Raw genomic sequence first — 15,304 nt, 5'->3', positions numbered from 1 at the left:
TTGGGGTTGGGGCATTTGAGTCCGTGACTTAAATCAGCCACAGGAGTACCTGGTCAGGCTTACATGATTGAACCCCGTAAAGACTCTGGACACCAAAGCTCCTGTAAGCTTCTCCGGCCGGCAACACTCCGTGCATGTTGTCCAACATCAGTACCGGGAATGTAAAGCTGTACCTGACTCCATGGGAAAAGGACAACCAGAAGCTCCACAATGAGTACTTTTCTGGACTCTGGCCTATGTGCCTTTTCACTTGACTTACTTAAATCAGTGCCCTTCAACACCAGTAAACCATAACTGTGAGTACAACAGCTTTCAATGAATTCTGCCAGTCCTTGTACAGAATCATCAAACCTAACCGTGGTGTTGGAGACCCCAGAACTGGCAACTGGTGTCAGAAGTGAGAGCAGGTGTCTATGCATTGCTCTCTCTAACCGTGCAATTGGCTAGCTTCGAGAAGCCCTTCATCAGGTGTGTTTTGCTGCTGTATCTAAAGAGTCATGGCCAAAGCCAAGGTCACCTAGATTTTCTATTTTTTCTAGATGTTTCATCTTTCTGATTTACATTTATGTCTGTGACCTATTTTGATGTATAATGGCTGTGTCTAGGTTCGTTATTTTGTGTGTGGACTTCAATGGTTCCTTCCAGCCTCATTTGTTGAAAGACTCTCTTCTCTCCGCCGAATTCCCATTCTCCCTTTGTCAAGGCCCGCTGACTGTGTTTGTGCAGGTCTGCTTCTGAGCTGCTCTGCTGCACTGTTTGTCCATTCCTTCCTGAATACTGTAGTCCCCTCATCGGGGGGGACATTCCAAGACCCCCAGTAGATGCCTAAAACTGAAGGTAGTACAGAATCCTACATATACTATGCTTGTCCCTATTCACACATACCTAAGATAAGGTTTAATTTATAAATTAAGCACAGTAAGAGTTAACAATAACTAATAATAATAGAAAATATATACTGTAATAAAAGTTATGTGAATGTGTTTTCTCTCTCAAAATACCTCATCGTACTGTACACACCCTTCCTCTTGTGATGGGAGATGGCACAACGCCTATGTGATGAGTGAGTGACGTGAGAATGACGCCGGCGCTGTGACAGTGTGACACTACTCCAAGGGCTACGTGAACACAAACACTGCGACAGACACCTCAACAGTTGATCTGTTCATTGAGACCGTGACTAACCAGTGGGTAGCCTGAATACGCTCAACAAAAGCATGATTCGTGTTCTAGGTGGGATGGTGTGAGATTTTGTTAGAAAAAGCATGCGATTTCTGAAATTGTCCATTTAATGTTTGTGGACCGCAGCCGACCGTGGTTAACTGAAACTGCAGAAAGCAAAGCCCGTGGACAGGGGCTCCGTACTACACACCGTCTGGATTACTGTAGCTTTACAGTAGCCTCAAAATCAGGTAGTGTGTGTCTTGGGTGTTGGTTTTTCATCCTGAGTCTCTGTCTTTTACATTTCTATGTCACAGTGTTCATCTTTATTCTGATTACCGATAAGGTAGTCTTATACTGTCACGGTATTTCTTGCTGCTCTTTAATAGTACTTCCTTCATTTTCTGCCTTTTGCTAATAACACTGTAGACATTTTCCTTTTCCTAAGACCACTATAAATATTGTTCCACTGTTTTTGCTCTTTATTAGTGGACAGAAAATCTGTGATTAGTTTTATTTATAACTTTTTTGTAGTGCTCTCCTTTTCATCCCTTTCTGGGATGCTTACATCTTTTAATTTTCAAAACTTTCAACCTGATATATATCCAGTATTCTCCATACATCTGTGAAATTCTTTAAACTGTAAATGTCGGTCTTTCTTAACTTTAAGGATGTTGTCTTCTATTTTGCCTTTAATTATTGCTTCTCTTCTATTTATTATTCTCCTTTACTCAAGAATACTATTTATCTATATACTTTTTATTCTCTGTACCTATCATTTTTATCTTTTTGATTTTTTTCCACTATTGTATTTTGAAGACCTTCAATTTCTTTTGTACATCGGTGACTGGATTTTCAACACTGATTATCTTTTGACTGTACTGTGGATTCTTAAAATTTTTATTTATTTAAACATTTTTTAAAGCGGTTTTAGAGAGAGAGAGAAGGGAGGAGAGAGAAACACTAACCTGTTGTTCCACTTATTTATGCGTTCATTGGTTGATTCTTCTATGTGCCCTGAGCGGGGATTGAACCTGAAACCTTGGCATATCAGGGTGAGGCTCTAACTAACTGAGCAAGCCGGCCAGGGTATTATCGTGGATTTTAACAGTATCTTAAATTTTATTATGCTTGTGGGTTTTGAGGAGTCTTGAAGAAAATTTAAAATACATTAAAGTATAAGTAACGATTCAAGATCCTTTGTAACCACCCTTATCTCCCCTGAGTTCAGGACCCTAGAGTCACTCCACCCGGTTGATATCTGAGACCCACCTCTCCCTGGTTGTATAATTTTGCGGAAGTGATTTAACCATTTACTTCCTTTCTTGGGAATAATCACTTAATTAGAGTCAATTAACTAATTCATGAAGGGTTTAATACAGTACCGGTACTCTGTAAATATTTAGCTATTATTACAACAATCTTTGCTGCCATCGCAGCTGGTTCCCTCTGTGGCAATCTATTGTCTTTAAACACCATTTCAGTTTCATTAAGTAATTTCAAGAAGAAACACCATCTAATATTACCTTGTTTCTGTTCTCAATTTTTTCCAAGTATGATTTTCCTGTGTCTTTAATATGAGGTTTTCTTCTTTTATTTTGCAGAATTTTTAATGTGCCAATGATGGCTTTAAAAAATATTATCCATGATTAGAAAATTGAGAACATTATCCAGGTTTGGTGTTCGCTAAGAAAAAAAATACGTAAATTCTAGGTGACCTCTCCCCTCTACTGTACCCCTGGGTATTGTTTAACTTTAACTCTCAGTTCTTAAGTTGGAGAAAAGACAGACTCACGGAACTTAGCCAAATTTCTGGTGTGGAGCAGTCATACAATATTATGGTTCTCATCTATTTTGGAGGTTAAGGATATCGCTGGGATCCCATTAAAATTATAAACTCTCTCTCCAGAGCATAGAATTTTGTGTACCAATTCAGTCTGTTGTAACTTGAGGTCAATTCATGGATTCCAGGTTAAGAAGCCCCTGATTAACCATGGCTCTGATGAACTAAAGAAGACTCTCCTGCTCCTACTCTCTCATTATGTGATGAGTTATTTAATCCTGGACACTGTGAAACAGAATCTAGTTTTCCCTAGTCAAAAGTAGGGCCAAACCAAGAGTCAGTTTAAGCTGGAGATAGGTATGAGAAAGTTCATTAGACTGTTCTCTTTTCTAAGTATATGAAATTTTCCAATAAAAAGCTTAATTTGTGTGTTTATTTGAAGTAGGGCCTGAAAAATGTATACCATTTCCCCAAATTTTCTTCTCTCTGCTCCTTCCTACTGCTATTCCCTTCACATCTGGAAATGCAGCATAACCCGCCCACTCCTGCCCCTGGCTTTACAGAACTGTGGTCACCGAGGGGAGCAGGGAGGTAATGATAAGAGGCAGGCGAGGGAGGAAAAGAGCCCTGGCCACTGCAGATAGCAGTTGCAACACCACAGCGGGCAGCTGCCAAGTTGCTGGCTGGCAAAGACCCAGCTTCCTTAAATTGTAGAGTGCAGTGCAGCTGGGTAGAACATCTGCTTCTCTCCTGCCTGCCCCTGCTATTCAGTCTCAAGGATCTGTCTTTACTTCTGCTCACAGAAAGTCTTCCTGAGGCCTGGCATAGTTTAATTTATATTTCTAGTTGCTCATTCTATTTGTAAGTCTGCTTCTCTGTGTACTTTTGTCTGTTTGACAACGGAATAACAGAAGCTATTAAGTTGGGTCCCACTAGCTGGCTGTAAACTAACCCCAGGTTTGCCAGAGTTGAGTTATGGAGGCTAAAATTAAAGGTCCTAAATAAGCTGGCACATGCTCGACCTATGGGAAGTTGAGGAAATAACTTCTGATCTACCCTTGCCTCCCTTAACTTTCACCTGCACTAAATTTTACACAGCGTTAGTATGCTTATTGATATTACTGAACATAAAGTATATAGTAAAAAAGGAAGTGTTATTTTCTCTCACGGAAGCTCTAATCCAGATTAACAATATCAAGAAACCACCAGTGGATGTAAAATTTAAACAGAAGCATTGTACTAACCAATTAGAAATATTCAAGTTTCTCCACAATAAAGCGCACATGGTGAAACCCATAAATTGGTGAGCTAATATGCCAATTATCAGAGATGTTTCTCAAAATAAAGTGAAAAATGAGTGAACACACAAACAATATTAAAAGCAATTAGCATAATGGGATGGAGTGAGATTATTTAGAGGTTATTTAAATTCCTCTGGTCTTGTCAATAACGTTTCCTTAACAAAAGATTTCCTGGAAAAGGTGAGCGCACAGAGCCATGTGCTCAAGAGGCTGCCCTCCGATCTAAAGGACAAGATTTGAAACGTCTCTACCACTTGGGAAAGTTAATCGCATTGAGCCTCAGTGTTCTCATTTCTAAAATGGGATTATGAACAGTACTTCTCTTGCAAGGAGTTTGTGAGGATTATGTAACATAAGAGACATAATGAGCCTAGGGCAGTTCCTGGCAAATAATAAGTAAATGGAAACTCTTCTTTCAGAGGTAAATCCCTTGAAAATGCTGAGACAAAACAAGGTAGCAATTAAGGTTAGAGGCGCTTCAGAAAAAGAATCAAAACAAATAAAACAAAAAACAAATATACAACATTGTAAGTAAATTACCGATCAATATCTCTCAAAAATCCTAAACAAAATCTTAGCAACCTGAATCCAAGAATACATAAAAAGGATAATATATCATGCCTAAGTGAGGTTTACTGGCATCCTCCACGCCCTGGAGTATGATGTTAGTTTAAAGTCGGAAAAATCAATATAATTCACTGTGTATAAGCAGAATAAAATAGGAAAACTTCACTATCATCTTGATCAATATAGATGAGGTATTTGGCCAAATGCAAAAGCCACTCATGATAATAACTTTCAGCAGATAAGGAATAGATGGGCACCTCCTCAATGTGCTAAAAGGCATCTACAGTTAAAAATTATACATAATGGTAAAAAAAATGAATGCTTCCCCACTAAGAACAGGAAGAAGACAATGAGGTCCACTTCTACTACTTCAACACTGAACAGGAATCTAAGTCAACGCAGTAAGTCAAGAAAAAAGGAAAAAAACCATAAAAATAAGAAAGAAATAAGTAAAACAGCTGACTGTTGGTCTGTGTGAAAAATCCTATGAAACCTGTAAAAATTTACTGGCAGTGAGTTATTAGCAGGGATACAGGAAACAAGGTCAATATATAAAAATCAACTGTGTTTTTATATTAAGAATCAGAGATTGAATAAATGACAATTTGTAATAACATCAATAATATGAAAAACTCAGGGATAAATTTAACAAAATATGTACAAGCTCTGTACAAGGGAAACCACAACATTTTGCTGAGACAAGCTACAGAAGATTTAAAGGGCAGATAAGCCACGTTTATAGATGGGAAGACCCAATACTGTTAAGATGTCAACGCCTCCCAAATTTATCTACAGATTCAATGCAATCTCAATAAAAATATCAACAGGCAGCTGTAGAAATTTACGAACTGATTCTAAAATTTATATAAAATACAAAAGACCTGGTACAGCTAAACCAACTCTGAAAAAGAACAAAGTTGGAGACTTGCACTCTCTGGTTTCAAGATTTAATATATACCTAGAGCAGAATTTCTCACCCTTGGTCCTACTGACATTTCTGACTGGCTATTTCTTTCTTTACTACGGGAAATTTTCTTGGGCACAACAGAATGTTTAGCAGCAGCCCTGGCCTCTACCTTACCAGACGCAAATCCCCATGAGTGATAACTGATGTGTCTCCAGGCACTGCTAAATGTCCCCCGGGGGGCATTACTGCCCCTTGTTGAGGACGGCTGAACTACATTAAGTAGTGTGCAACTGACAGGAACACAGACACTTAGCTCAGTGGAACAGAACAGAATCTAGAAATAGACCCTCAACTATACATCAACTGATATTTGACAAAGGCATAAAGCAATTCTATGGGAAAGGGTAACATTTTCAATACGTGCAATTCAGAATGATGCTGCAATGACTGGTTATTCATACATACCAAGCCCCTTACCTTATTCAATATACAAAAATTAATTCAAATGTTTTTACAAATTTAAAAGCAAAAACTATAAAACTCTGAGAAAAAAATATCAGAGAAAAATCTTAGCAATCCTAGTTTAGGCAAAGATTCTTATATGGATGTAAAGAATGGACTTATCAGCAAACAGACTTCCAATCAAGATGTTGGCACAGGTAAACACAGCTCACCTTCTCACACAACCACACCAAAATTACAACTAAACTATAAAACAATCATCAGAAATCAAGTTGAATGAAAGTCTGACAACTACGGAATTAAAGAAAACACATCCATCCAGACTGGAAGGAGAGGCAGAGACACAGAACAGGCTGCTTCCACATACATGTGTGGTGGGTAAAATATCAGGAGGGGTATCTCAGGAGCAAGGAGTCCCAGGCTTACATCAGGCACCCCAGTCCAGGGTTCCAGTGCCAAGGAAGTTAAGTCCCCAAAACTTCTGGTTGCAAAACCCAGCAGGGAATGAGTTGGTGGAAAAAACTTCTAGAGTCCCAAGCAATTCTCCTTAAAGAATTCACATATGTCCCTGGCTGGTTTGGCTCAGTGGACTGAGTGCCAGCCTGTGAATTGAAAGGTCATGGGTTCGATTCCCAGTCACGGCACATGCCTGGGTTGCAGGCCAGGTCCCGGACTGGGGGCGTGAGAGAGGCACCGAAGGATGTATCTCATACACACTACTGTTTCTTCCTCCTTCCCCTTTCTCTAAAAGTAAATAAATAAAATCTTAAAAAAAAAAAAGAACTCACACATGGACTTACTCAGACTCACTCCCTCTGACCACACCACCGGGGTAGCAGCTTGAAAGGCTCCGGTGTCACACAGGGAGCAACTGAAGTGTCTGGCACCAAGGCAGGAGCTGGGAGACAGCCTTCTCCCAGACGGAAAGGTGGGCAGAGGCCACCTTTCCATCTCTCAGCCCTCCACCCACTTAATCAATCTGGCTAACACTGCCTGCCCCGCCCTGAAGATCTCCAGACTGCGTCACACCCAGCTGAAGGCCCACCCAGGTTGTTAACTGTGGCTTTTCCATATGAATGGCAGCTTCCTAAATCCTACCAAATAAGCAACAATGGGCCTTAGGGAGCCTCCAGCCACCGCACCTCTTACAAAGTGGCTCCAGGAATGGCAGTAGTGGCATCCAGCCTAGATGCACAGCTTGGTTTTGCCTGGGAACCTCCAAACCCAGCACAAGTAGCAGCCACGTCAGATTGCTTTAAATTCAGGCAGGGTAGCTCTAGGCGGAACACAGGTAGGGCTGACCTTGGTCTGCACCACCAGGGAAACCCCAGGGCCAGAGCACCCAGTGGACAGCGACAGGCCACACTGGAGCACCACATCTTGCCCCTGTTCAGCTGATTCTCCACGGTGGTCAGTGGTCACAGCCAGTCCTTGCAGCTGACTGGCCTGGGTAAATCCTTCCCACTGGCCTGTCAACAGCAACCAAGTGTCAACTACAAGAGGATGCTGTACTCAGTCCACATGAAGGGTGCACCTTGAGTACCCAGACTGGATGATAGGGGAGGCTGGGCCACTGGACCTAACAGGACACCTACTACTTTTTAGCCCACGCTCCCAAGACAGGAAGTCATAGCAGCTCTACCTAATACATAGAAACAAACACAGGGAGGCTGCCAAAATGAGTAAAGAAACTGGGCCCCGATGAAAGAACAGATCAAAACTCCAGAAAAAGAACTAAACAAAATGGAGATCAGCAATCTATCAGATGCAGAGTTCAAAACACTGGTTATAAGGATGCTCAAGGTCCTCATTGGGTACTTTAACAACATGAAAAAAGTCCTAGGCAGTGATAAAGGTTACACTAGTGAAATAAAGAATAATTTACAGGGAATCAACAGTGGAGTGGATGAAGCCGGGAATCAAATCAATGATTTGGAACACAAAGAGGAAAAAAATTCAATCAGAACAGCAAGAAGAAAAAAATAGTAAAAAAAGAAAAACAAAAAGGAGGACAGGGTAAGGAGCTTCTGGGATACCTTCATGATCACGTCATTTCCCCTGCAAGGTAAGTATGCTTCTGGGATAACCTCAAACACACCAACATTTGAATCATATTGGTATCAGAAGGAGGAGAGGAAGAGTAAGGAATTGCAAACTTATTTGAAAAAATAATTAGAAAAACTTCCCTAATTTGGTGAAAGGAATAGACATACAAGTCCAGGAAGCACAGAGTCCCAAATAAGATGAACACAAAGAGGACCACACCAAGACACATCATAATTAAAATGTCAAAGGTTAAAAATAAAGAGGGAATCTTAAAAGCAGCAAGAGAAATGCAGATAGTTTCCTACAGGGGAGTTCCCATAATGCTGTCAGCTGAGTTCTCAAAAGAAACCCTGCAGGCTAGAAGGGGCTGGAAAGAAGTATTCAAAGTGATGAAAAGCAAGGACCTACAATCTAGATTACTCTATCCAGCAAAGTTATCATTTGGAAATTGAAGGGCAGATAAAGTGCTTCCCATACAATGTAAAGCTAAAGGAGTTCATCACCACCAAGTTATTATGATACGAAATGTTAAAGGGACTTATTTAAGAAAAAGAAGGTCAAAATTGTGAACATTTAAAATGGCAGTAAATTCACACCTATCAACAACTGAACCTAAAATACTACCTAAACAAACAAGCAGAACGGAAACAGAATTAAAGATATGGAGATCATCAGGGCGGTTACCAATTGGGAGGGGGAAGGGGAAGAGTGGGGGAAAAGGTACAGGTATAAGAAGCATAAATTGGTAGGTACAAAATAGACAGGGTGATGTTCAGAACACTATAGGAAATGGAGAAGCCAAAGAACTTATATGCATGACCCACGGACGTGAACTAAGGGGTGGCATTGTCAAGGAATGGGGGTTACTGGGTGGAGGAGGGCAAAGGGTGGAAAATTGGGACAACTGTAAAAGCATAATAAGTAAAATATATCAGAAAAAAGAAACTCTGCAGGCTAGAAGGATTGGCAAGAAATATTCAAAGTAATGAAAAGCAGGGACCTACAGCCAAGATTGCTCTACCCAGTAAAATATCATTTAGAATCACAGGGGAGATAAGGAGCTTCCCAGGCAAGGAAAAAACCTAAGGGAGTTCATCATCACCAAACTATTATTATATGAAATGTTAAAGGGACTTATTTAAGAAAAAGAAGATAAAAACTATAAACAATAGCCCCGGCTGGTGTGGCTCAGTGGATTGAGTGCTGGCCTGGGAACCAAAGTGCTACCAGTTCACTTCTAGTTGGGGCACATGCTTGGGTTGTGAGCCAGGTCCCCAGCAGGGGCCATGTGAGAGGCAACCACACATTGATGTTTCTCTCCCTTTCTCCCTCCCTCCCTTACCCTCTCTAAACATAAATAAACAAATAAAAAAAATTAAAAACCTATAAATAATAAAATGGCAATAAATACATATGTATCAACAACTGAATCTAAAAAACACACTAAGCAAACAAGAAAAACAGAGACAGAATCAAGGATACGAAGAGCATTTTGATGTTGCCACATGGAAGGGGAATGTGGGGAATGTGGGGGAATGGGTGAAGAGATGATGGAATTAAGAAGCACAAATAGGTAGTTACAGAATAGCCATGGGAATGTAAAGTACAGTATAGGGAATGGAGTAGCCAAAGAACCTATACATATGACCCACGGACATGAACAATGGTGGAGGGGTTGCCTGAGGGAGTGGGGGGTGCTGGGTAAAGGGAGGCAAAGGGGAAAAACTGGGACAACTGTAATAGCATGATCAATAAAATGTAATTAAAAAATAAAAAACATTAAAAAATGAAAAGTACCAATGACCGCAAATTGGTAAAAGAGAAAAGTGCAAATTATTTTTAATTGATAAACTGCACATTCAAATATAAAATACCTGCTGTTCCAAATTTACTATTAATAAAATAAAAACACAAACTATAGGCTGAGAGAAAATATTTGTAAAATATATATTAAATAAAGGACTTGTATCCAGAATAAGACAATAACCCAATAAGACAAACACCCCAATTAAAAAATGACTAACAATTGCCCTGGCTGGTGTAGCTCAGTGGATTGAGCATGGGCCTGCGAACCAGAGGATCAAGGTTCGATTCCCAGTCAGGGCACTTGCCTGGGTTGCAGGCCTGTTCCCAGCAGGGGATGCATGAGAAGCAACCATACATTGATATTTCTCTCCCTCTCTCCTTCCCTTCCCTTCTAAAGATAAATAAATTAATTATAAAAAATAAAATAATAAATGGCCAACAAATTAAACAATTAATTCACCAAAGATTCATCAAAGATTTGCTGATGGCAAGTATGCACATCAATACTTAGTCATTAGGAAATGCAAATTCAAACCACACCGATACCACATAAACCCACCTGAGTAGCTAAAATGAGAAAAGACTGACCATACCAATGGCCAGCAAGCACTGAGGGCAACTTGCACTCTTATCCATTGCCGACGGGAATACCAATTTGCACAGACACTTTGGGAAACCTGTTTGACAATTTCTTATAAAGTTGCCATATGACCCAACACTTCCACTCCGAGGCACCTTAGAAAAATGAAAGCTTATGTCAATACCTAAGTTTGTATTTGAATACTCATAGCAGCTTTATTCGTAACAGCCTACAACAGGAAACAACACAAATGTTCATCAGCTCATGAATGGATAAACGAGTTGTGGTATATCCATACAACGGAATACTAGGCAATAATAAAAAGAACTACTGCTCTGGCCAGGAAGTTCAGTTGGTTAGAACATTGCCCCGATACACAAAGGCTGCAGGTTCAATCCCAGTGAGGGCACATATAGGAATCAAGCAGTGAATGCACGAATAAGAGGAACAACAAATCGATGTTTCTCTCTCTCTCTCAAATCAATAAATAAAAATTTAAAAAAAACTATTGATACATGTAATACCACTAATAAATCTGTTATACCTCAACTTGATTTTTCAGAAGAAACACAGACTGAGAAAGTGGCATCGTATGAGTCTTTTTATCTTTTGGGTTTTAAGCAGGAGATATCAGACAGGTTACCACAGGGGTAACTGGTCTGTGGAGGAAAACCAGTAACTGAAACATCCATTTCTGATCCTTCCTGGTAGTTTCCTTCTACCTTTGGAAATAGTTTTCAGCAGGTTCTGTTGGGGCGTCCAACCTTTTGGCGTCTCATGGCCGCACTGCAAGAGGAAGAGTTGGCTTGGACCACACATTAAATCCACAAACACTAACAAAAACTGATGAGCAAAACAAAGGTCTGTGCATAATTTCTGTGAGAGCCACCACCACAGATAAGTGAAAAGTCCTCTCGTGCGGCCTGCGGGTTGGACACCCCTGCAAAGGAAAAATGAGCTACTTTAGACTGATATAGACGGGTTAGTTTTACTCTACTGATATGCTGTTGCCATGGCAATCCATCTCAGTAAGAGAGAAATACCGGTTCAGATGTCTGGTGTGTGTGCTTGGCTGAGAACGGACGGCTGGCAGAATCACGAATGCCTACGAATCAAAAGCCAGGATCGCTCCGAGAACGACGGGGCCAAGAAGCTCTGTGAGGGATTTGCTGTGTGCCTACCAGGTGCCAAAAGCAGGCACTGTGTTAGGCAAGGTCACAGTTTTATCACTTCATCGTCACAAGGGCCCTTATGGGGTAGCCATTCTCGAGATGAGACTATTTTCCCATGTTTGAGGTGAGAAAACTGACATTTAGAACCTTGGCTACTAAGTACTGGCCCAAACAGTCGCCATTATTGCGTGAGAAGGCTGAGATTCAAACTCGGAGCTATGGAACTTCACATCTTTACCGCTCCTCAAAACCTATTACCACTATATAAAAAGCTCAGTTTCCAACGGTTAAAGCCAGCACAGCTCCTAGAAAATAATAGGTTCGATAAGTTTTGGTTTTCTTTCATGGTAGACAGGTAGCTACTGTCTGAGGTAGGCAGGCAACAGGTACTACCTCGAGCTATCCGGAGGGGAAACTGAAACTTATCTGAAATGTGGTAAGGCAAGTTTTTAAGTCCTGGAGTTCCCAGCCATTTACCAGCCTACATTAGCATTCCTCCCACGTTCATCATGACCAGGAAGACGGAGGAGAAAAGGTAAAAGGACATGCAATTAATTGCAAGACCAAGCATTTTCCTTCTGAGTAGATCGCACATATTCACTGAGTATAAATAAATATGCTTGGCACTGAAGATCTAACAGTGAATAAAATGAACAAGACACAGTTCCTACCCACAGGAAAGTCACACTCTAGTGGGAAAATACTGACAACTAAATAGACAATGAAAATGCAGTGCGGTAACTTGGAGACAGGGAGCACAGGGCGTTCCATTAAGTTTACATTTCAAATAAACAATGAATCCTTTTTTAGTACAAGTATGTCCCAAATATGGTCCTGTATTTTCACTTCCTATATCTGGCAACCTTTTGTAGGAATGATGTTTAGAAGAATGTCTCGGGGAAATGACATCTAATATAAAATCTGAATTAGTGCTTGTTGCCGACGACAAACGTGGCAAGGATTTGAATCTGAAACCTCTTGACAGCAGCCAGTAAGGAGCTGAGGGCTCCTGGAAATAGACCTCCAGCCGCAGTCCAGCCCTCAGGTGACACAGTGTTGGCCAACAGCTTGATTACCATAAACAAGAGCCCCTAAGGCCGAGTTACGTAGCTAAGCCACTTCTGACCCACAGAAACTGAGATAATAAATGTTTGTTGTCTGAAGTGGTTGGGAATTTTTAATGCACAAACAGATAAGTAATACTCTGCCCACTAGAGGAGTTCTGCATCCTGTAAGAATGGGCCTACACTGATACCCCGTGATGCTCATTAACTGCTGACAGCGGCCACGGCCAGTGTGGGGGCCAGAGCAAGGAGGTGGTGGATCCGGAGGGGCCACAGCTGCACCTGTCAGTCAGTGATGCCTCTCACCCATAGGAGAACCAAATGGTGTGTTTCCATGGTCACCACAGGACAACGAAAAGTTTATTAACAACATTCTTTTCTGAAATAAAATAACTAAAGATCTTTTTAGATGAAACAAAGCATTTCTCTTTGTTCAGCTTAATCATTAGAGAGAATTGTGTGAAAACAGAAATACTAGCAAGTTAACTGAGAGAATGAGAAGAGCTACAAAAACCCCAAATCGTGGATTAGCTGTGGTTCTCAGCCCGAGTTCACGAATGCTAAGAATTGATATTGCTCCGCCAAACAAGAAAAAAAGCTTTGCCTGGGTTGTTTTGCCTCTCCTATTTGGATAATGTGCAACTGAAGAGCTATGAACTATGGTTAATCAACTAATCCAGAATTTCTACCAGAACATAAATTCCATAAATGGTTTCTGTCCAAGAGATTAAGTTTAAGCAAAAGCGACTGCATTCGAACTATTCAATATGATCAGAGAAAGACATTTCTCTCCCTTTGCCAAAATGAAAGATGAGTTGGAAGGGAGTGGGTAATAACTATAAACCCAATATGGAGGCAGGGAGAGGCTGGAAGTTTTCTTTGACTGCAGCCCCCAGACTCAGCCCCTTGACTATACAATAGTTTTCTATCCAAACCATCTCAGGGGTCATGCTATTGTGGCATATTTTTCTCCAAGCCAGTTTATTACCAACTGAGCTTAGTATGCGTTTGTCTTTGTGTTCAGACATGTCCAAATTCATTTTTCTCCTTATGGCCTGTAGAACAGTCACAATTACAAGATCCCCAATTCAAATTTCACAGAAACTGAGATAAACATATTCCTTTAAAGAGCTGACATTGCCAGGATAGTAAATTCACTGGTATAAATAGTTTGACCTAACCCAAGTTTTCTAGACAATTGTATGTAAATTAATATTTTAAAGTATTTCATTTTTAAAATATGCAACTTGTTTAAAAATCACCTTGGTATACTGATGCTAGATATTAAAAGAGAAAACACAGTGATCAAAACAAAATCCAGAATACCTTTGAATTGAGGTACCTGTCACTACAGAATACAGCAACAATTATTCAGCTATTTTTCTACAGAATGTGGTAGCAGTTTTATATGTTTGCTTTGATCAATGATATAAAATTGACACACATATTAAAGCCCTAGAGCTTCAGGCCTAAGCTCTGAGCATTTTCTCTGCAGCTGCGCTAATACGTATCCTTAAAATTTTCCACTGACTGTATTCAAGGTTTCTTAACAATCGGATTGTTCATAGTCTGAAGATCTGGAACCAAACACTAAGGAAAGATTTAAAAACCAGCCAGCAAAATAATCAACAATTTCTAGAGGATTAGCTTTCTTTTCTAACTAAACAATACACTGTAAAATTCTGTGATCCAGAGCGGAAGACAGTTGAGAAGAAAAACCTTCAACACGAAACCCTTTAACACCACCCTGGATGCACAGATGCTGCCAGGCGGTTGGTTCCACTGCTCCGCATCGCTCTGCCTCCGCTTTCTTTCTCCGGTTGTATTTTATTAAACAAACTTCTTTCATTTTGCCTCTCTTACAGCATCATGGTTTTCACTGTTCATAAGTAACCTGTATGTATTGCAGAATTTGTGTCACTGATACATGTTACTTAAAAGAAAGATAATAGTTTGTCTTTTATTTTAATAGAAATTAAAATAGTTAAATTCTTCAAAAATTAGAATGACAAAATAATCACTAAAATGCATAATATTTCTAGTGATTTCACAATTTTACCTTTCTCCTTGCTTTGTCTTTATGGAGCAATCTTGAAAGAAATTCATTCCATTTTGAAAAATGTTGCTAATAACAACTCTCTCTTATTCATCTCAAACACCTTTTTTTTTAAAATTTATTTTTAGAGAGAGGGGAAGGGAAGGGGAAAGAGTGGGAGAGAAACATCAATGTGTGGTTGCCTCTCATGTGTCCCCTACTGGGGACCTGGCCTGCAACCTAAGCACGTGCCCTGACTGGGAATCGAACCAGCGACCCTTTGCTCCACAGGCCCGTGCTCAATCCACTGAGCTACACCAGCCAGGGCTCAAACACCGTTTTTTAATGAAAGATCCAAAACTGAAGAGTGGGAGACGACAAATAAACTGGACAGCAGAACTTTGTCACTGTTTCACCCAC

General features: G+C 40.3%; 1 protein-coding gene across 5 annotated transcripts in view; it reads right to left on the bottom strand.

The window, feature by feature from the left end:
- The window catches only part of TFDP2 (transcription factor Dp-2), a 158,217-nt gene that overhangs the window by 67,233 nt on the left and 75,680 nt on the right, over positions 1–15,304 (bottom strand). Inside the window, exon 1 of one of the 5 annotated variants that reach the window (XM_053669140.1) lies at positions 6,982–7,147. The exons of the other annotated variants lie outside the window; for them this stretch is intronic. Coding sequence (XP_053525115.1) covers positions 6,982–7,132 — 151 coding nt within the window. The 5' untranslated portion in view covers positions 7,133–7,147. Of the gene's footprint in view, positions 1–6,981; positions 7,148–15,304 lie in introns of those variants that run through there. 5 annotated transcript variants of the gene reach the window in all.

The sequence above is a fragment of the Artibeus jamaicensis genome, unplaced genomic scaffold (assembly GCF_021234435.1).
Source record: "Artibeus jamaicensis isolate MK-2021 breed Jamaican fruit bat unplaced genomic scaffold, CSHL_Jam_final contig_519, whole genome shotgun sequence".
NCBI classification, from domain to species: domain Eukaryota; kingdom Metazoa; phylum Chordata; class Mammalia; order Chiroptera; family Phyllostomidae; genus Artibeus; species Artibeus jamaicensis.
The sequence above is the reverse complement of the archived record's forward strand: the minus strand, read 5'-3'. Positions and strand labels throughout refer to the sequence as shown.